This window comes from Palaemon carinicauda, chromosome 3, assembly GCF_036898095.1.
Source record: "Palaemon carinicauda isolate YSFRI2023 chromosome 3, ASM3689809v2, whole genome shotgun sequence".
NCBI classification, from domain to species: domain Eukaryota; kingdom Metazoa; phylum Arthropoda; class Malacostraca; order Decapoda; family Palaemonidae; genus Palaemon; species Palaemon carinicauda.
The window spans coordinates 152,443,712-152,466,129 of NC_090727.1; the positions used below are offsets into that span (position 1 = coordinate 152,443,712).

The 22,418-nt window shown below is 43.9% G+C and overlaps 1 protein-coding gene across 2 annotated transcripts in view; it reads left to right on the forward strand.

The window, feature by feature from the left end:
* The window catches only part of Dhps (Deoxyhypusine synthase), a 53,392-nt gene that overhangs the window by 14,270 nt on the left and 16,704 nt on the right, over positions 1-22,418 (forward strand). For both annotated transcript variants that reach the window (XM_068370950.1, XM_068370951.1), the window contains exons 5-9: positions 4,361-4,601; positions 5,682-5,874; positions 13,687-13,790; positions 20,858-20,983; positions 21,574-21,717. In XM_068370950.1, coding sequence (XP_068227051.1) covers positions 4,361-4,601; positions 5,682-5,874; positions 13,687-13,790; positions 20,858-20,983; positions 21,574-21,675 — 766 coding nt within the window. In that variant the 3' untranslated portion in view covers positions 21,676-21,717. The remainder of the gene's footprint in view (positions 1-4,360; positions 4,602-5,681; positions 5,875-13,686; positions 13,791-20,857; positions 20,984-21,573; positions 21,718-22,418) is intronic.

Genomic DNA, 22,418 nt, shown 5'->3' on the forward strand with positions numbered 1-22,418 from the left:
ACCTTCTCCCATAGACCTTGAGCTGTGTTGCAAGACATGCAGTCCAAGCTTAGTCCTTGTTAGAGGATTTTTTGTTTACGGAGTCAATGTGTCACGGGGAAGACGTTCAACAACCAACAGAAGTGACTTGTTGTGACGCAGTGCGGCAACCTCAGCAACCCGATAAGGAGTTGTCTGTACGACCCAGACAGTCTAGACAGATTCGGGTTATCACTGTACTTCCTCGCTTGCCCATGATTGACAGTTCACAGACTGTGCAGCAGTACCATGATCTTGTGTCCGGCTCCGTCAGACGACTGGCTTTTAAGAGCTCCCACAAGTCGTCGCTGTCTGGAGATTTTCAATGGACTATGGATCTGACCAAGGAACTGGGCCTCCTGGTCAATTTTGAGGAGTCTCAGCTCGTTCCATCCCAGACCATTGTCTCCTTGGGTATGGATCTTCAGAGTCGAGCTTTTCGGACTTTTCCGTCGGCCCCAAGGATCTTCCAAGCCCTAGAATGCATCCAGAGCATGCTGAGAAGGAACCGATGCTCAGTCAGGTAGTGGATGAGTCTAACAGGGACACTTTCATCGCTGGCCCTGTTCATCGTGTTAGGGAGACTCCACCTCCCCTCCCTTCAGTATCATCTAGCTGCTCACTGGATAAAGGACATGACGCTAGAGACGGTCTCAGTTCCTGTTTCCGAAGAGAGGAGGTCTTCTCTCGCGTGGTGTAAGAACAGCTTTCTTCTCAAGGAAGTCTACCTTTGACTGTTCAGAAACACGACCGCCGTCTCCTCTCGGACGCATCAGACACGGGCTGGGGTGCGACTTTGGACGGACAAGAATGCTCGGGAACATGGAATCAGGAGCAAAGGACACTTCACATCAATTGCAAGGAGTTGTTGGCGGTTATTCTGGCCTTGATAAACTTCAAGTCCCTCCAGCTTAACAAAGTGGTGGAGGTGGACTCTGACAACACCACAGCCCTGGCTTACATCTTCAAGCAGGGAGGGACTCTTTCGTGGAAGTTGTTCTAGATCGCAAGGGACCTTCTCATCTGGTCTAAAGATCAAAAGCTAACTGGTAACGAGGTTCATTCAGGGCGGTATGAATGTCATGGCAGATCACCTCAGACGGAAGGGTCAGGTCATCCCCACAGAGTGGACCCTTCTCAAGAATGTTTGCAGCAGACTTTGGGCCCTGTGGGGTCAGCCAACCATAGATCTGTTCACTACCTCGATAACCTAGAGACTCCTGTTGTATTGTTCTCCGATTCCAGACCCAGCAGCAGTTCACGTGGATGCTTTTCTGCTGGATTGGTTCCATCTCGACCTGTATGCATTCCCGCCGTTCAAGATTGTCAACAGGGTACTTCAGAAGTTCTCCTCTCACAAAGGGACACGGCTGACGTTGGTTGGCTCCGCTCTGGCCCGCGAGAGAATGGTTCTTAGAGGTACTGCAATGGCTGGTCGACATTCCCAGGACTCTTCCTCTAGGAGTGAACCTTCTAAGTCTACCTCACGTAAAGAAGGTACACCCAATCCTCCACTCTCTTCGTCTGACTACCTTCAGACTTTCGAAAGACTCTCAAGAGCTAGGGGCTTTTCGAAGGAGGCAGCCAGAGCGATTGCCAAAGCAAGGAGAACATCCACTCTCAGAATCTATCAGTCTCAAGGGGAAGTCTTCCGTAGCTGGTACAAGACCAATGCAGTTTCCTCAACCAGTACCACTGTAACCCAGATTGCTGACTTCCTGTTATATCTAAGGAAAGTAAGATCCCTTTCAGCTCCTACGATCAAGGGTTACAGAAGTATGTTGGCAGCGGTTTTCCGCCACAGAGGCTTGGATCTTTCCACCAACAAAGATCTACAGGACCTCCCTAGGTCTTTTGAGACCTCAAAGGAACGTCGGTTGTCCACTCCAGGCTGGAATCTAGACGTGGTCCTAAGGTTCCTTATGTCATCAAGATTTGAACCTCTCCAATCAGCCTCTTTTTAGGACCTCACATTAAAAACTCTTTTCCTCGTGTGCTTGACAACAGCTAAAAGAGTAAGTGAGATCCACGCCTTCAGCAGGATCATTGTTTTCACATCTGAAACGGCTACATGTTCCTTGCAGCTCGGTTTTTGCTAAACGAGCTTCCTTCACGTCCTTGGCCTAAGTCGTTCGAGATCCCAAGCCTGTCCAACTTGGTGGGGAATGATCTGAAGAGAGTACTTTGCCCAGTTAGAGCTCTTAGGTACTATCTAAAAAGGTCTTAACCTTTACAAGGACAATCAGAAGCCTTATAGTGTGCTATCAAGAAACCTTCTTTTCCAAGTTCTAAGAACTCAGTTTCTTACTATTCAGGCTTCTGATTAGAGAAACACATTCTCATCTGAAGGAAGAAGACCTTGCTTTGCTGAAGGTAAGGACACATGAAGTGGGAGCTGTGGCTACTTCAGTGGCCTTCAAACAGAACCATTCTCTGCAGAGTGTTATGGATGCAACCTATTGGAGAAGCAAGTCAGTGTTCGCATCATTCTATCTCAAAGATGTCCAGTCTCTTTACGAGTACTGCTACACCCTGGGACCATTCGTAGCAACGAATGCAGTAGTAGGCGAGGGCTCAGCCACTACATTCCCATAATCCCATAACCTTTTAACCTTTCTCTTGAATACTTTTTATGGGTTGTACGGTCGGCTAAGAAGCCTTCCACATCCTTGTTGATTTGGCGGGTGGTCAATTCTTTCTTGAGAAGCGCCGAGGTTAAAGGTTGTGATGAGGTCCTTTAGTATGGGTTGCAGCCCTGTATACTTTAGCACCTTTGAGTTGATTCAGCCTCCCAAGAGGAACGCTGCGCTCAGTAAGGAAGACGATCTTATTAAAGGCAGAGTAACGGTTCAAGTCGACTTCCTTACCAGGTACTTATTATTTCATTGTTATTGTGGATAACTGATTATATGAAATACGGGATACTTAGCTATCCTTTAGTCTTGTACACTGGTTTTTCACCCACCCCCCTGGGTGTGAATCAGCTACATGATTATCGGGTAAGTTTAATATTGAAAAATGTTATTTTTATTAGTAAAATAAATTTTTGAATATACTTACCTGATAATCATGATTTAATCGACCCTCCCTTCCTCCCCATAGAGAACCAGTGGACCGAGGAAAAATTGAGGAGGTGTCAACAAGAAGTACTATAGTACCTGGCCACAGGTGGCGCTGGTAAGTACACCCCCTTCTAGTATTGTGATAGCTGGCGTATCCCTCCATAGAATTCTGTCGGGCAACGGAGTTGACAGCTACATGATTATCGGGTAAGTATATTCAAAAATTTATTTTACTAATAAAAATAACATATTTCTATGAGAACTCACCTAAGGTTCATATGGGTGCTTTCTAGACTTAGAAGGAGAAAGCTAAATGAGAGAAAGAGATTAACCAAACTCAAAAAACCAGTCTTTTCAAGCAGCCCAATCAGTCTTGCCTTCAATTGCTTGTAGTCTTATGATTGTCAATAAAAGCTTGAGAGAATTCTTCTCAATTTTGCAAATGGTTCTAGTCCAGATTGAGAAATCCAATACAAAATTAAAGACTAGAGGGGCACTCAATAGAGCGCAGACCTCCGCCACGGCAGCTTATTTCATGACCTTGACCTTTGACCTTAACATGTATTAATTGGCTTGGATTTTGATACGCTCAAATATGAACCAAGTTTGAAGTCTCTGTGACAACAATGTCTAAACTTACGGCTGATTATGTGAATTGGACATTTTGCTTGCCCGTGACCTTGACCTTCCAAAATTTAATCATTTCCAGCTTTTTACATAACAGTTAATCCATGCAAGTTTCACTACTCTGGGATTAAAATTGTAGCCAGGAAGCTGTTCACAAACAAACACACACACACACACAAACAGGGGGTTAAAACATAACCTCCTTCCAACTTTGTTGGTGGAGGTAATAAAGTGTTAGGACTGTAGAATCAAGATCAAATGTCAAGGTCACGGTCAAGCAAAATGTCCAATTCACGTACAGTAATCACCCATAAGTTTGGACATTGTTGTCACAGAGACTTCAAACTTGGTTCATATTTGAGTGTATGAAAATCTGTGCCAATTAATACATGTTAAGGTCAAAGTTGAGAAATAAGATGCCGCGGCGGAGGTCTGCGCTCCACTGAGTGCCCCTCTAGTTTTGTGAAATGCTTTTCTGTCGAACAGGTTGGCAAAAGCCTTCTTTTAATTTAGCTCTCAGCATTATTTCATTCTAACTTTTCCAGTTAAGGTTGTAGCTTAGCTAGTAATAATTTTGATGATAATTATTCCAATTTCTTCTACAGAAGTTTATTTATCCTCCATCTAAGATCACCTCTTTCGATTTTCTACAGATTCCTAGTTGAACATAAGCTAGTTGATTGCTTGGTAACAACGGCGGGTGGTGTAGAGGAAGACCTTATCAAATGCTTAGCACCAACATATATGGGAGACTTTTATCTCAAAGGAAAATCTCTGCGATTGAAAGGGATCAACCGAATAGGAAACTTACTGGTGCCTAACAACAATTACTGCAAGTTTGAAGACTGGGTTATGCCAATTCTAGACGCTATGTTGGAGGAGCAGCGGAATCAAGTATGTGTTTACGGTATTATATTATTACCTCCGCCAACAAAGTTAGAAGGAGGTTATGTTTTAGCCCCTGTTGTGTGTTTGTTTTGTGAACAGTTTCCTGGCCACAATTTCAATTGTAGAGTAATGAAACTTGCAGGAATTGACTGTTGTGTAAAAACTGGAAATGATTTAATTTTGGAATGTCAAGATCAAAGGTCAAGGTCATGGTTAAGCAAAATGTCCACTTCAGATAATCAGCCATAAGTTTGGACATCGTTGTCACAGAGACTTCAAACTTGTTTCATATTTAAGTGTATAAAAATCCATGCCAGTTAATACATGATAAGGTCAAAGGTTGAAAAATAAGCTACTGCGGATTAATTGAAACATGAAGTGAATTTTATTGCATTTTCTTTAGGTAGAGAGGTTTATTGGATCGTAGGCATTAAAAGGAACAAATGAAGTTGGATTAATGTTTGTATCTCTGAATGTTTGTAAGTTGGGGACCTTCTGTACATGTTGGAGAAGTTGCATGGCCTATGTAATTGATGGCAAATACAACAGCGACAATTTAACAGTAAATGAACAATACGCAGTATGAAACTTTAAATACAGTACTCTGAACGAACAAGGTAGAACGACAGTGGAGGTCCTGTAGAGAGTGGGGTTCCCCTGCTGTATGGGACCGGAAAAGCAGCCATCAAAGTACTGTAAAGTAATTAAGGGAGCTTGGAACATGATTTTTATTCATAAAACATAAAGAAATTTGGATTAGTATGCTGTATGAACTTTGCATTAATAGGTGTGGGAGGAGATGATGATTATGATGATGATAAACTTTCAGAAGTTTTCATTTATAATTTTATTCCTTCATTATACTACATTTGGGACATTATTTAGATATACTCATTGTCCAAACTATATTTGTGAATGAGAACCATTGTTTACTTTATAAAATTGAATTTGTGGGTAATTTTTACCATTTTTTTTTTAATAAGAAATTTACCTCTTTGGCATACTAAACGTATCTGAAAAAGAGGCAAGGTGTTATAAGCAATTGATTAGTAATAATTGTTGTGAATCTTTATTTTCTTCATTCAGGGAGTTGTGTGGTCACCCTCAAAGATCATCACTAGACTTGGCAAAGAAATTAACGACCCTTCGAGCATTGCTTATTGGGCTGCGAAGAATAAAATTCCAATATTTAGCCCCGCATTGACTGATGGAAGTCTAGGTGACATGATGTACTTTCACGGCATAAAAAGTCCTGGTCTTATCGTAGATATAAATTCAGGTGAGAAATTGTTTGTATCAAAATATCAATAGAGTGTTTATGTAGTATGTTTTACTATAATTTTTCAATATTAAACTTACCCGATAATCATGTAGCTGTCAACTCTGTTGCCCGACAGAATTCTATGGAGGGATACGCCAGCTATCACAATACTAGAAGGGGGTGTTCTTACCAGCGCCACCTGTGGCCAGGTACTCAAGTACTTCTTGTTGACACCTCCTCAATTATTCCTCTGTCGTGCTTCTGACAAGACGTTCTGGGATACGCTTATGTTCTTGGAGTATTTTCACGACTTTGGTGAAGTATTTCTCTTTGATTTCGGCTGTCGCTTTACTGGAAACTTCTTTTTTAGCTTAGTTAGCTTTTGGAATTAATTTGATTAATTTTGGTGACGAAGAGAGTATGAACTCTCGTTCACCTTTCAATGGCCGACCCTTCTCTTAGACGGCAGTGTTGGTGTCTAAGAGAGTATAGACTCTCTTTCTTAATTTTGCTTAACAAAAGTTATAGATTTATTTTATATCTCTCCGCCTCTTATAGGCCTCTTCGATTAACTTCCTTTTATTATAAACTTATTAAAATTAATTTTTATATTTGTTTATATTCGACCTTCCTAATAGTAGGCGGTCTTTTCTTGGTACCGAAGTTAATTATCGTGAGCCCGTCATTTCGGTTTTACCTGTTAACATATTATGCTATTTTAAGGTCTTTGAAAGAATTTCTTTGATAGTCTCGTACTGTTTTCAAAGTTGAACTAACGTTTTGTTTGTCTCGGCAGTTGTTGACGTTCAGAACGTTTCAACTTGCACTCTATCGTTACGATAGAGAAAGAATGTTCACGGTTTCACATTGCAGTAAAGAGTAACCGTTTCTAGCGTTTTGTTCATTCTTTCTTAACTTAATGGTTTTGATCCTATTAAGGAACTTTTCTTTTTGGGAAATATTTCAGTTTTTTCCTTTAACAATAATATGTTTTAACGATATATATGATTGGGCTCTTCTCTCAGGTTCTAAGTCAAGAGAGAGAGAGAGAGAGAGAGAGAGATAGAGACGGAGGGAGAAAGAGGATAAACGTTTCCCTCAAGCCTGCCAGGCGTACGAGTAACGTCGTTATCGTTTTGCTCTTATCCCTAGTCTCTTTAGGGGAAGAAACTAAACGTTTCTAGAGTGATCTAGTGTTTAGTCTCTTTCCAGCCACTGATTTTTCTTTCATTAGATTTTTCTGTTACATTGTAATTCTGTTTTCGCAATTACTAACTTTTGAGAAGGATAGAATTGCGTGTTTCAGGTACAAACCACTTAAAGTTTCGAGTTCAGTGAAATAAGTGCAAACAGAAATCAAAGTGATAAGTGATTAGCGCAAAGTATGTCAGTGTTATGCGTGAGGGTACTTTTGTGCGCGCCAGTCGTCCTCCCAGTCCGGGACCTCTTGCAAGCTCCCAAGCCCAGGGGAGAAGCAATGTCGAAGGGCATAAGGGTTCGGCAGGCCTTGATCGGCGCACAGAAGTATCCTCGGTGGTTGTGGGCGTGTCTTACAGAGACCGTCACTCCCACCCGCAGACGATTGAGCCCTTATTTTGCTCGTCTGCAGAAGAGATTTAGAGGAGAAAATAAAGGCAGAGTTACGCTGGTCTCAGGTCTCAAGACCTCTTAAACGTAAAGTCCAGACCTATGCCAGACGTACGAAGTAAAGTTCAACAACCCGGATGCAGTCATTGGGTTAGCTCTGTCTCTCCTCAGTCATCAGTTTGTCGGGCTGAGAGTGCGCCTACACTCCCCCCCCCCTATGCTCGCTCCGCCTGATCGCAGTACCACCTGCCAGGCGTACGATGTTGTGGACTCTACTACAGTCCATGCAAGCACAGCTTTCGGACCTGATGCGTGAGTGTCGTGCTGAGAGTGTTACACCTCCTCCTCCTCCTGCACCGGTGGTGCACCAACCGCCTGCACCCGTTCAGCCTGTGCTGCACCCGCCTGCACCGGTGGTGCACCAACCGGCTGCACCCGTTCAGCCTGTGCTGCACCCGCCTGCACTCGCTGCACCCTGTCGCAGCACCATCTGCCAGGCGTACGATGTTGTAGACTCTACTACAGTCCATGCAAGCACAGCTTTCGGACCTGTTGTGTGAGTGTCGGGCTGAGAGTGTTGCACCTCCCCTGCACCCGTTCAGCCTGTGCTCAACCCGCCTGCACTCGCTGCACCCAGTCGCAGCACCATCTGCCAGGCGTACGATGTTGTAGACTCTACTACAGTCCATGCAAGCACAGCTTTCGGACCTTTTGTGTGAGTGTCGGGCTGAGAGTGTTGCACCTCCCCTGCACCCTTTCAGCCTGTGCTCAACCCGCCTGTACTCGCTGCACCCAGTCGCAGCACCATCTGCCAGGCGTACGATGTTGAACCTCTTTCTGTGTTCGCTGTTCCCAGTGTTGTTCAGCCTCAGCCTTCTTTAAGGCAACCTTCGGTTTGGGATCAGGAGGATTACTCCACTCTTCCTCCTCCTCCCCTGGCTGCTCCACCGGTGGTGCAACTCTCGGTGGAGGTACAACTGCTGCACCGAGCTCAACCCGTGCACCCTGATTCTGCACCTTCCACTGTTGTTGTTCCAGCTCGTTCTGACTCTGCTGTTCAGCATACCTTACCTCCATTTTCTAACCATGGCAAAAATATGAATCATGAGTTATGAATGTAAGGTAAACATTATGTTGATTTTTAAACCCCATGCAAGCATGCATAAAGCACTCTAGCACTGGTCATGGAATTTCTGAGAAATGTTAAACGCCATGCACACGCTCTGCTTTCCTTACAGCAGGCTCTGCTTACAGCAGGCTCTGCTTACTACATGCTCAGCATTCAGCATGCTCTGCATTCAGCATGCTCTGCATACAACATGCTCTGCTTACAGCATGCTCTGCTTTCAGCATGCTATGCATACAACATGCTCTACATACAGCATGCTCTGCATACAGCATACTCTGCATTCATCATGCTCTGCATACCTTACCGCATGCTTCTCAACATATCTTGGGTTGTTGCCAACTCACTAGACTGTCAAGCAGTTTCATAACGTTGCCTTCTAGTCTGCTGCTTTTGCACCAGTGAACCCTCACTCAGAGAACTTAGCTTTTCTAGGATAAGGTCCCTGTAGATGAGAAAGTTCTTTTCTCCCTCCTTCTGATATTCCCTTGAGGACTCTGTCATTTGGAGGGAGCCTTTAGCTGCATAACCTCTTATGGACTTTTATTTAAGCATAACATGCTTACAGGGAAGGTAATGGTTCCACTTCAGCCGCTAATCCCGTCTGTTACCACACCTGCTCCCATAGACCTTGAGCTGTGTTGCATGACATGCAGTCCAAGCTTAGTCCTTGTTAGAGGATTTTTGTTTACGGAGTCAATGTGTCACGGGGAAGACGTTCAACAACCAACAGAAGGGACTTGTTGTGACGCAGTGCGGCAACCTCAGCAACCCGTTAAGGAGTTGTCTGTACGACCCAGATAGTCTAGACAGATTCGGGTTGTCACTGTACTTCCTCGCTTGCCCATGATTGTCAGTTTACAGACTGTGCAGCAGTATCATGATCTTGTGTCCGGCTCCGTCAGACGACTGGCTTTTAAGAGCTCCCACAAGTCGTCGCTGTCTGGAGATTTTCAAATGGACTATGGATCTGACCAAGGAACTGGGCCTCCTGGTCAATTTTGAGGAGTCTCAGCTCGTTCCATCCCAGACCATTGTTTCCTTGGGTATGGATCTTCAGAGTCGAGCTTTTTGGACTTGTCCGTCGGCCCCAAGGATCTTCCAAGCCCTAGAATGCATCCAGAGCATGCTGAGAAGGAACCGATGCTTAGTCAGGCAGGGGATGAGTCTAACAGGGACACTTTCATCGCTGGCCCTGTTCATCGAGTTAGGGAGACTCCACCTCCGCCCCCTTCAGTATCATCTAGCTGCTCACTGGATAAAGGACATGACGCTAGAGACGGGCTCAGTTCCTGTTTCCGAAGAGATGAGGTCTACTCTAACGTGGTGGAAGAACAGCATTCTTCTCAAGGAAGGTCTACCTTTGGCTGTTCAGACCCCCGACCACCGTCTCTTCTCGGACGCATCGGACACGGGCTGGGGTGCGACACTGGACGGACAGGAATGCTCGGGAACATGGAATCAGGAGCAAAGGACACTTCACATCTATTGCAAGGAGTTGTTGGCAGTTCATCTGGCCTTGATAAACTTCAAGTCCCTCCAGCTTACAAGGTGGTGGAGGTGAACTCCGACTACACCACAGCCTTGGCTTACATCTCCAAGCAGAGAGGGACTCATTCGAGGAAGTTGTTCAAGATCGCAAGGGACCTCCTCATTTGGTCAAAGATCGAAAGCTCACGCTGGTAACGAGGCTCATTCAGGGCGATATGAATGTCATGGCAGATCGCCTCAGCCGTAAGGGTCAGGTCTTCCCCACAGAGTGGACCCTTCACAAGAATGTTTGCAGCAGACTTTGGGCCCTGTGGGGTCTGCCAACCATAGTTCTATTCGCTACCTCGATGACCAAGAAGCTCCTCTTGTATTGTTCTCCGATTCCAGACCCAACAGCAGTTCGCGTGGATGCCTTTCTGCTGGATTGGTCCCATCTCAACCTGTATGCATTCCCGCCGTTCAAGATTGTCAACAGGGTACTTCAGAAGTTCGCCTCTCACAAAGGGACACGGTTGACGTTGGTTGCTCCCCTCTGACCCGCGAGAGAAGGGTTCACCGAGGTACTGCAATGGCTGGTCGACGTTTCCCAGGACTCTTCCTCCTAGAGTGGACCTTCTGCGTCAACCTCACGTAAAGAAGGTACACCCAAACCTCCACGCTCTTCGTCTGACTGCCTTCAGACTATCGAAAGTCTCTCAAGAACTAGAGGCTTTTCGAAGGAGGCAGCCAGAACGATTGCCAGAGCAAGGACGACATCCACTCTCAGAGTCTATCAGTCTTAATGGGAAGTCTTCCGAAGCTGGTGCAAGGCCAATGCAGTTTTCCTCAACCAGTACCACTGTAACCCAGATTGCTGACTTCCTGTTACATCTAAGGAACGTAAAATCCCTATCAGCTCCTACGATCAAGGGTTACAGAAGTATGTTGGCAGCGGTTTTCCGCCACAGAGGCTTGGATCTTTCCTCCAACAAAGACCTACAGGACCTCCTTAGGTCTTTTGAGACCTCAAAGGAACGTCGGTTGTCCACTCCAGGCTGGAATCTAGACGTGGTCCTAAGGTTCCTAATGTCATCAGGATTTGAACCGTTCCAATCAGCCTCTTTTAAGGACCTCACATTAGAAACTCTTTTCCTCGTGTGCTTAGCAACAGGTAAAAGAGTAAGTGAGATCCACGCCTTCAGCAGGAACATAGGTTTCACATCTGAAACGGCTACATGTTCCTTGCGGCTCGGTTTTTTTGGCTAAAACGAGCTTCCTTCCCGTCCTTGCCCTAAGTCGTTCGAGATCCCAAGCCTGTCCAACATGGTGGGGAACGAACTAGAGAGAGTACTTTGCCCTGTTAGAGCTCTTAAGTACTATTTAAGAAGGTCAAAACCATTACGAGGACAATCAGAAGCCTTATGGTGTGCTATCAAGAAGCCTTCTCTACCAATGTCTAAGAACTCAGTTTCTTACTACATCAGGCTTCTGATTAGAGAAGCAAATTCTCATCTGAAGGAAGAAGACCTTGCTTTGCTGAAGGTAAGGACACATGAAGTGAGAGCTGTGGCTACTTCAGTGGCCTTCAAACAGAACCGTTCTCTGCAGAGTGTTATGGATGCAACCTATTGGAGAAGCAAGTCAGTGTTCGCATCATTCTATCTCAAAGATGTCCAGTCTCTTTACGAGTACTGCTACACCCTGGGTCCATTCGTAGCAACGAATGCAGTAGTAGGCGAGGGCTCAGCCACTACATTCCCATAATTCCATAACTTTTTAACCTTTCTCTTGAATACTTTTTTATGGGTTGTTCGGTCGGCTAAGAAGCCTTCCACATCCTTGTTGATTTGGCGGGTGGTCAATTCTTTCTTGAGAAGCGCCGAGGTTAAAGGTTGTGATGAGGTCCTTTAGTATGGGTTGCAGCCCTGTATACTTTAGCACCTTTGGGTTGATTCAGCCTCCAAGAGGAACGCTGCGCTCAGTAAGGAAGACGAACTTAAAAAAGAGACAGAGTAACGGTTCAATTCGACTTCCTTACCAGGTACTTATTATTTCATTGTTATTTGAGATAACTGTTATATGAAATATGGGATACTTAGCTATCCTTTAATCTTGTACACTGGTTTTCACCCACCCCCCTGGGTGTGAATCAGCTACATGATTATCGGGTAAGTTTAATATTGAAAAATGTTATTTTCATTAGTAAAATAAATTTTTGAATATACTTACCCGATAATCATGATTTAATTGACCCTCCCTTCCTCCCCATAGAGAACCAGTGGGACCGAGGAATAATTGAGGAGGTGTCAACAAGAAGTACTTGAGTACCTGGCCACAGGTGGCGCTGGTAAGAACACCCCCTTCTAGTATTGTGATAGCTGGCGTATCCCTCCATAGAATTCTGTCGGGCAACAGAGTTGACAGCTACATGATTATCGGGTAAGTATATTCAAAAATTTATTTTACTAATGAAAATAACATTTTTCACGGCAACATTATCCTTCTGCAAGCTTGTGGTGAGGACAGCAGGTTCATCCTCACCAAGATTCTTGGAGGGGACGTTTTTTATGATGCCAGTGGCATTTTTAAGTTCATTTTGAAAACCGACCTTGTTACTCGTTTTTAAATATACTAGATTTTAAGTTTCATTGTTAAGTTATATATTAATTTGTTTTTTTATTTCATTTTTTATCTTAAAGTTATTAATTGTTACTTATTCATTTTATTTTTTTTATCTTAAAAGTTATTAATTGTTAGTTAATCATACTTAAATCAGCATCAATAGCCACTAATGTTATGATGCCAAATAATTACAAATCATACTTTCATTTTTTGTTTTGGTTATTATAGTGAATTAAAATCATTATATACAGCATTTACAGAGTTTTTATTTGGCATCATATAAAATTGTGGCATCTTTAATCTGGTTATGAAATTTGCTTGTAACAGTATACACGGTATGAATTTCATATGGTGGCCTCTTTATCAGCACTCAAAGGGGCAGGAAGTTTCAGTAATATATTACTAGATTTGCTTAGGATTTAAACTTTTCCATCTTCTGTTCTTCATTTAAATATCTCCTTGCCTGCTAGACCAACAGGCTATCCCCATACAGCTAAAATCTTTTGATGATTTAAAAGAAAGTTAAGATGATGGTTGTATGCAATTTGTAAATTATAGTCTCAAATATATGCCCACCACAATCGCAAGCATACAAATGCTTATGATTGTAGTGTCTAAATTTAGTAAACGCCCATCACAGTAGCAAGTAGAAAAATGCTTATGATTGTAGTGTCTAAATTTAATATATGCCTATCACAGTACCAAGCATAAAAGTTCTTATGATTGCAGTGTCTAAATTTAGTATACGCCCATCACAATAGCAAGCATAAAATTCATTATGATTGTAGTGTCTAAATTTAAGATACGCCCATAACAGAAGCAAACATGAAAGTTCTTATGATTGCAGTGTCTAACATATGCCCATCACAGAAACAAACATAAAATTCCTTATGAATGTATTGTCTAAATTTAATGTACACCCATCACAGTAACAAAGGTAAAAGCCATTTTGCAATGTTTGGATACTCATTTTATTAACAAATCTTTAAATGCAATAAAAACCACCTCTTTTGTTTTCATTCCAGATCTCCGTCGCTTGAATGACTTTGCCAAAAAGGCCGTTAATTCTGGGATGATTATAATTGGAGGAGGCATAGTCAAACATCATATATGTAATGCTAATTTAATGGTTAGTCTGGTTCTTATGATTTTTGTTGGTTCTTTATACTAATTTGTGCGTTTTGTTATTTATTAAAAGTTTTTGTTTTCTGAGAAGGCTTTACAGAAAGTTCTCAACATATAAACTTAATAGGCTTCAAGAAGATTTTTTTTTAAAAGTTGAATTTTGTTAAAATTTAGCATAGGATAGGCCCAGTTCCCTCCTTAATTTCACAATCTTAACTTTGGCCCAGCCTTAGTGAAAGTTCTCTTGCTTGAGGGTACACTCGGGCACACTGTTCTATCTATTTTTATAGGTTATATATGAGAAATGTTATTTTGATTCTAAAATAAATTTTTGAATATACTTACCCGGTGATTATAATAGCTGCAGCTCTGCTGCTCGACAGAAAACTCTACGGAAAAAATCCGCCAGCGATCGCTATACAGGTAGGGGGTGTACTTCAACAGCGCCATCTGTCGTCCAGATACCCAGTACTCATTGTAAACAAAGAACTCAATTTTCTCCTCGGTCCACTGCATCTCTATTGGGGAGGAAGGGAGGGTCCTTTAATTTACAATCGCCGGGTAAGTATATTCAAAAATTTATTTTAGAATCAAAATAACATTTTTCAATATTTAACTTAGCCGGTGATTATAATAGCTGATTCACACCCAGGGGGGTGGGTAGAGACCAGCAATAAATGTTTACATCATTATGAGCTAAGGATTTTTTTATTTCATTTTAGAAGTTATCAAAATAACAAAAAACAAAATAAATAGGTACCTGGTAAGGAAGTCGACTTGAACAATTACTCTGCCTTTTTGAGTACGTCTTCCTTACGGAGCCTCGCGATCCTCTTAGGATGCTGAGCGACCCCTAGGATCTGAAGTATGAAGGGTTGCAACCCATACCACAGGACCTCATCAAAACCTCTAATCTAGGCGCTTCTCAAGAAAAGAATTTGACCACCCGCCAAATCAACCAGGATGCGAAAGGCTTCTTAGCCTTCCGGACAACCCAAAAACAACAATAAAAAACATTTCAAGAGAAAGATTAAAAAGGTTATGGAATTAGGGGATTGTAGTGGTTGAGCCCTCACCCACTACTGCACTCGCTGCTACGAATGGTCCCAGAGTGTAGCAGTCCTCGTAAAGAGACTTGACATCTTTAAGATAAAAAGACGCGAACACTGACTTGCTTCTCCAATAGGTTGCGTCCATTATACTTCGCAGAGATCTATTTTGTTTAAAGGCCACTGAAGTTGCGACAGCTCTGACTTCATGTGTCCTTACTTTCAGCAAAGCTTGGTCTTCCTCACTCAGATGTGAATGAGCTTCTCGTATTAACAGTCTGATAAAATAGGATAAAGCATTCTTTGACATAGGCAAAGATGGTTTCTTAACTGAACACCATAAAGCTTCTGACTGTCCTCGTAAAGGTTTAGTTCGTCTTAAATAGAACTTAAGAGCTCTCACAGGGCATAAGACTCTTTCTAGTTCATTTCCAACCATATTCGATAGGCTTGAAATATCGAACGATTTCGGCCAAGGACGAGAAGGTAGCTCGTTTTTGGCTAGAAAACCAAGTTGTAGAGAACATGTAGCCGTTTCAGATGAAAATCCGATGTTCCTGCTGAAGGCGTGAATCTCACTGACTCTTTTAGCTGTGGCTAAGCAAACCAGGAAAAGAGTCTTTAAGGTGAGATCTTTAAAGGAGGCTGATTGTAGCGGCTCGAACCTTTCTGACATGAGGAATCTTAGTACCACGTCTAAATTCCAACCCGGTGTAGCCAAACGACGCTCCTTCGTGGTCTCAAAAGACCTAAGGAGGTCCTGTAGATCTTTGTTGTTGGAAAGATCTAAGCCTCTGTGACGGAAGACTGATGCCAACATGCTTCTGTAACCCTTGATAGTGGGAGCTGAAAGAGATCGTTCTTTCCTCAGGTATAAAAGGAAGTCAGCTATTTGAGTTACAGAGGTACTGGTCGAGGATACAGATACTTACTTGCACCAGTTTCGGAAGACCTCCCACTTCGACTGGTAGCCTCTAAGGGTGGATGTCCTCCTTGCTCTAGCAATCGCCCTGGCTGCCTCCTTCGAAAAGCCTCTAGCTCTCGAGAGTCTTTCGATAGTCTGAAGGCAGTCAGACGAAGAGCGTGGAGGCCTTGGTGTACCTTCTTTACGTGTGGCTGACGTAGAAGGTCCACCCTTAGAGGAAGAGTTCTGGGAACGTCCACTAGCCATCGAAGTACCTCGGTGAACCATTCTCTCGCGGGCCAGAGGGGAGCAACTAACGTCAACCTTGTCCCTTCGTGAGAGGTGAACTTCTGCAGTACCTTGTTGACAATCTTGAACGGGGGGAATGCATAAAGGTCTAGATGTGACCAATCCAGGAGAAAGGCATCTATATGAACTGCTGCTGGGTCCGGGATTGGTGAGCAATATATTGGGAGCCTCTTGGTCATCGAGGTTGCGAAGAGATCTATGGTTGGCTGGCCCCATGTGGCCCAAAGTCTCTTGCACACATCCTTGTGTAGGGTCCATTCTGTTGGAATGATTTGTCCCTTCCGACTGAGGCAATCTGCCATGACATTCAAGTTGCCTTGGATGAACCTCGTTACTAGCGAAATGTTTTGACCTTTTGACCAGGTGAGGAGGTCCCTTGCGATCTCGTACAACGTCATAGAGTGGGTCCCTCCTTGCTTGGAGATGTACGCCAAAGCCGTGGTGTTGTCCGAGTTCACCTCCACCACTTTGCCTTGAAGGAGAGACTTGAAGCTTTTCAAGACCAGATGAACTGCCAGTAGCTCCTTGCAGTTGATATGCATTGTCCTTTGACTCGAGTTCCAAGTTCCCGAGCATTCCCGACCGTCTAATGTCACGCCCCAGCCTGTGTCCGATGCGTCCGAGAAGAGAACGTGGTTGGGAGTCTGAACAGCCAGGGGCAGACCCTCTCTGAGGCTGATACTGTCCTTCCACCAAGTCAGACAAGACTTCATCTTCTCGGAAATGGGGATCGAGACCGCTTCTAGCGTCTTGTCCTTTTTCCAGTAAACAGCTAGGTGATATTGAAGAGGACGGAGGTGTAGTCTTCCTAACGATACGAACTGTTCCAGGGATGATAGTGTCCCTATCAGACTCATCCACTGCCTGACTGAACATCGTTCCTTCTTCAGCATGTTCTGGATGCATAACTGGGCTTGGTTTGTTCTGGGGGCCGACGGAAAAGCCCGAAAAGCTAGACTGTGAATCTCCATCCCTAAATACACAATAGTTTGGGATGGGACCACTTGAGACTTTTCCAAATTGACAAGGAGACCCAATTCCTTGGTCAGATCTAGAGTCCACTTTAGATCCTTCAGACAGCGACGACTGGAAGAAGCTCTTAGAAGCCAGTCGTCCAAATAGAGGGAGGCTCGGATGTCCGCTAAATGCAGGAATTTGGCTATATTCCTCATCAGCCTCGTAAACACAAGAGGAGCTGTGCTTAGGCCAAAGCACAGGGCTTGAAACTGGTAGACAACCTTTTCGTAAACAAATCTCAGAAAAGGTTGGGAGTCTGGGTGGATGGGGACGTGGAAGTATGCGTCCCTTAGGTCTAAAGAGACCATCCAGTCTTCCCTTCTGACCGCTGCTAGAACGGACTTTGTGGTCTCCATGGAGAACGTCTGCTTTGTGACAAAGACATTCAGCGCACTGACGTCTGGCACCGCCCTCCACCCTCCTGTCTTCTTTGCCACTAAGAAGAGGCGGTTGTAGAAGCCCGGGGTTTGATGGTCCAGGACTTTGACTACCGCTCCCTTTTCTAGTAAGAGAGACACTTCTTGTTTCAATGCTCGTCTCTTGTCTTCCTCTCTGTACCTGGGAGAGAGATCAATGGGAGACGTTGCTAGAGGGGGTTTTCGTACAAACGGGATCTTGTACCCCTCTCTGAGCAACTTCACAGATTGTGCATCTGCGCCTCTCTTCTCCCAGGTCTGCCAGAAGTTCTTGAGTCTGGCTCCCACTACTGTCTGAAGAAGATGGCAGTCAGACTCTGCCTTTAAAGGACTTGGTTCCTTTCTTCTTTCCACGTCTCCCTTCGGCACGAGCACCTCCTCTGCTGGAGGCTCTGCCACGAAAGGGCGGAATAAATCTGGACGCTGGAGTGTCCATCCTTGGTCTTGACAAGGTAGGCAAAGGGGTGGCTTTGCGAGCAGAGGACGCAACCAGATCATGAGTGTCCTTCTGTATCAAAGAAGCAGCAATCTCCTTAATCAAGTCCTCTGGAAAGAGGCACTTAGAAAGAGGAGCAAACAGAAGTTCTGATCTTTGGCAAGGTGTAACTCCAGCTGACAGGAAAGAGCAAAGGTTCTCACGCTTCTTGAGGACTCCGGATACGAACGATGCAGCAAGCTCATTAGACCCGTCACGTATGGCCTTGTCCATGCAGGACATGATGAGCAAGGAAGTCTCCTTGTCTGTCGGAGAGATCTTCCTGCTTAGAGCTCCCAGACACCAGTCTAAAAAGTTGAAGACCTCGAAGGCTCTAAATATCCCTTTCAAAAGGTGGTCTAGGTCCGAAGATGACCAACATATTTTTGAGCGTCTCATGGCTAGCCTATGGGGAGAGTCTACAAGACTTGAGAAGTCGCCTTGGGCAGAGGCAGGAACTCCCAAGCCGAGAACTTCTCCCGTGGCCTACCAGACGCTCGACCTAGAGGAGAGTCTAGCAGGGGGAAACGTAAAGGCTGTCTTCCGTAGACTCTTTTTGGACTGCATCCATTCTCCCATCACTCGTAAAGCTCTCTTGGACGAGCGAGCGAGGACGAGTCTTGTAAAGGCAGGCGAAGATGACGGCATACCCAAAACAAACTCTGACGGAGGAGAGCGCGGAGCCACAGACACAAACTGGTCCGGAAACAGCTCTTTGAACAGAGCCAAAACCTTTCTAAAGTCCAAAGAGGGTTGCGTGGACTTAGGCTCGTCAAGATCCGAATGTGGTTCATCAACGTGAGCAGCACCATCATCCTCCGAAAGTCCATCATCCGAGTATTGAGGAGGAAGCGGCAAAGGAGTAGGTAACGGCTGGTTAGCTGAGTCCGGTCGCACGGGTGCATGCGTGACTGAGCCGGACGCAACGTCATGGAACTGTTGCCCAGTCTGTGAGCTGGCAACAACCATAGCAGCGCGGGGACGCACAGCGTCTACTCCAGACTGTCTAGCCTGATGTGGGTGAGCAGTGGCAACCACACTGGGTTGCGGAGGTTGACGCACCGCGTCAAAACAAAACAACTCTGACGGTTGTTGTACCTCGCGAACGTCAACGGAAGGTTCCGTGCGTCGCTGAACGTCAACATGCGGCTGGCAGGGTACACTGGAACGCATGGGTGGCGGAACTCTCTCCACTGGAGTGCGCAAGAAGGTCGCCTCAGCGTCCACAGGACGCACAACCGAGTGTGTGGTTGGTTGTAGGCAAGAGGCTGTATTAGCTGGTGCGGCAGCAACCTTCTCCGCACGCAAGTCCTGCATCAGAGACGTTAATTGGGACTGCATGTTCTGCAGCGAAGACCACTTAGGGTCTGCAGGAGCAGGTGCGGCGACAGACGGTGTAACTGTCTGAGGCGGTACCGCTTTGCCTCTCTTAGGAGGTGGGCAGTCATCGGAAGACTGCAGCGAGTCCGAACTGACCCAGTGGCTACAGCTGGGCCGTTGGACTTGCGCGGAAGGGACCGACTTGCGCTTTAACGGTCGTGAGACCTCTGTCCATGGTTTCTTGCGAGAAACCTCTTCCGCAGACGAGGAATAAATGGGCTCTCTCGTCTTTGTGTGGTAGGGACGATCTTGGGTAGATACGCCGAAACCACAGAGGGAACGTCTGTTCGCTGATTAAAGCCTCTCGAACCCATTGGTCGTACGACATTGCTTCTCCCCTGGACTTGGGAGCTTGCAAGAGGTCCCGAACTAGGAGGACGACAGGCACGAATAGACGAACCCTCAAGCGCAACACTATCCACAACACTATCACTCACTTTATCACTTCCCACTGCACTTTTACACTTCAGCTCCTTGACGTCCGCCATGAGCTGGTTACGGTCACTAGCCAGGGACTCAACTCTCTCACCCAGAGCTTGGATGGCACGCATCATATCAGCCATCGAAGGTTCCTGAGTGCCAGAAGGGGGATTAGGAGCAACCACTACAGGGGAAGGAATAGGTTGTGGGGCATGAGGAGAGGAAAATTCAACAGAACGAGAGGAACTTCTCCTGACTCTATCTCTCTCTAGCCTACGTGTATATTTTTGGAATTCGATAAAATCGAATTCCGAAAGCCCAACGCATTCCTCACATCGATCTTCCAATTGACAGGTTTTATTCCGACAATTGGAACAAACAGTGTGAGGATCGATAGAGGCCTTCGGAAGACGCCTTGAACAGTCGCTAGCATTACACTTCCTGAATTTTATGACTTGAGAAGGGTCAGCCATTTTGAATTGGTCAAAGGGGAATTCAAAAACTATCCAAAGTCATCAACAAATAATCCGTAATCAAAAAAAGAATGCAAGGATTTATTGAAGAGAAAGCCTGCACAGCGAAAGCTCAAAACTAGAATAGTGTACTTCACCAAATAGTTGTAAAAACAAATCCAGTTAGCAACAGCGAATTAGTAGGTCTTGCCGGTAGCACGACAGAGAGAAAATTGAGTTCTTTGTTTACAATGAGTACTGGGTATCTGGACGACAGATGGCGCTGTTGAAGTACACCCCCTACCTGCATAGCGATCGCTGGCGGATTTTTTCCGTAGAGTTTTCTGTCGAGCAGCAGAGCTGCAGCTATTATAATCACCGGCTAAGTTAAATATTGAAAAATCTATTTTAATGTTGTAACTGTCCTGAAATATTTTATTTTAATTTGTTCATTACTTCTCTTGTAGTTTATTACCATATTTCATTTCCTCACTGGTCTATTTTTCCCTGTTGGAACCCTTGGACTTATAGCATCCTGCTTTTAGAATTGGGATTGTAGCTCAGCAAGTAATAATAATAATACTTGTGATGATAATAGAAGTTATACTTTTACAAATGGATTTTATGGAACACCTGTCTCTACTTTCAGAGGAATGGTGCGAATTTCTCCGTGTTTTTGAACACGGCTAGTGAGTGGGATGGCAGCGATAGTGGTGCCAGGCCAGACGAAGCTATTTCGTGGGGTAAAATAAAAATAGACGCAAACCCGGTAAAGGTAAGAAGTAAAGTGTGTTAGAAAAGTTTAGATATGCATTGTTTTTTATAGTTCTGAATGTAGAAGAGTAGATTTTTAAATATATTTGTCTTAAGTAAAGAGAGGCATCTTTTATTTTCTAAATCAACTTTAGCCTTTGGAAAATTATAAAGATGCCAGTTAGGTTCAACCCTCTTCTAACACTTTACATGCCATTCTTATTTTATGTTTATTTCACACAGTCTGTGTTGTAGCTAGAGATTTGAGGGCCCTGGGGGCTGAGTTAATAAGGAGGACCCCCCCTCTTTACTAAGAGGGTGTTACATTTAAATATATACTTATATAACTTTATTTTCTGTCTCTGTTTTGGAGCCAGGGGGCATTTTAAAAAAGCTCCCTCCTCTCATGGAGACCCACTGGGCATTTTAATAAAGTCCCCCTCCTCTTGTGAAAGCCCGGTGGACATTTTATAAAGTCCCTCTAACAATGCCACTACAGACAGTATAATTTTAAATTAAACGGATACGTTATTACATTATTTACTTTTTTTAATTGTGATGAAATCTTACCATTTATGCTAAATGATTTCTGTACTTTGTGTTCTTTTTCAGGTCTATGGTGAAGCATCGATGTTGTTTCCACTGTTAGTGGGAGAAACATTTGCAAGGCATCACTTCGGAATGGAGGGCAAAGATAGCGACATAAAAGTCTAGTCTGTATCTCCCCGAGCTTCTATAAATTTCTATATTGGAAACGTAAGTTTTGAAATTTTCTTTCCATCAAATAATGTGAGGAAATTATTTTTATTGCGGTACTATTATTCCATTTAGTTCATGAATGGAGAATCATTGAGTTGAATAGAGAAGTATTGATTTAGTGATTGGAGAAGTATTGATTTATTGAATGAAGAAGCATTGTGAATAGAGAAGCATTGATTTAATGAATGGAGAAGCATTGATTTTAAAGCTCAAGATAGAGACTACTGGCAAAATCTAACAGAGGACCTTTGCGTCAGTAGGCATAGATGTTGATGATGACTTTTACTCAGTGTAATTCAAATGTTTTAGGATAGACTTTCCCCTTTTATTCTGAAACTTCTTTTGACGTGTCTTATGATTCCTTAAATTAACTAGAATAATTTTATTGAAATTTCAATTACTAAATTTCATAAGTCAAATTAAAGAGTAATCAATCCCTGGAGGTTGTACAATTTCATTTTCTTTCATTAAAATTCCAGCAATTTAAATTGGTATAATTGCAAAAGAACCTTGACCAGTAAATGGTAGATCAGGTATACATTATCTTAAAAAAAAGCATAGAACAATAATTAATTTTATTCTCGTTGAGCGACCAGTTTAGACTACTAATAATTATTCAGTTTTATTTAGGATATGACATTAATCTGTGATAATTAGATGTGTTATACATTTCTTCGTTTCCTTTTTGTTCTACTCTC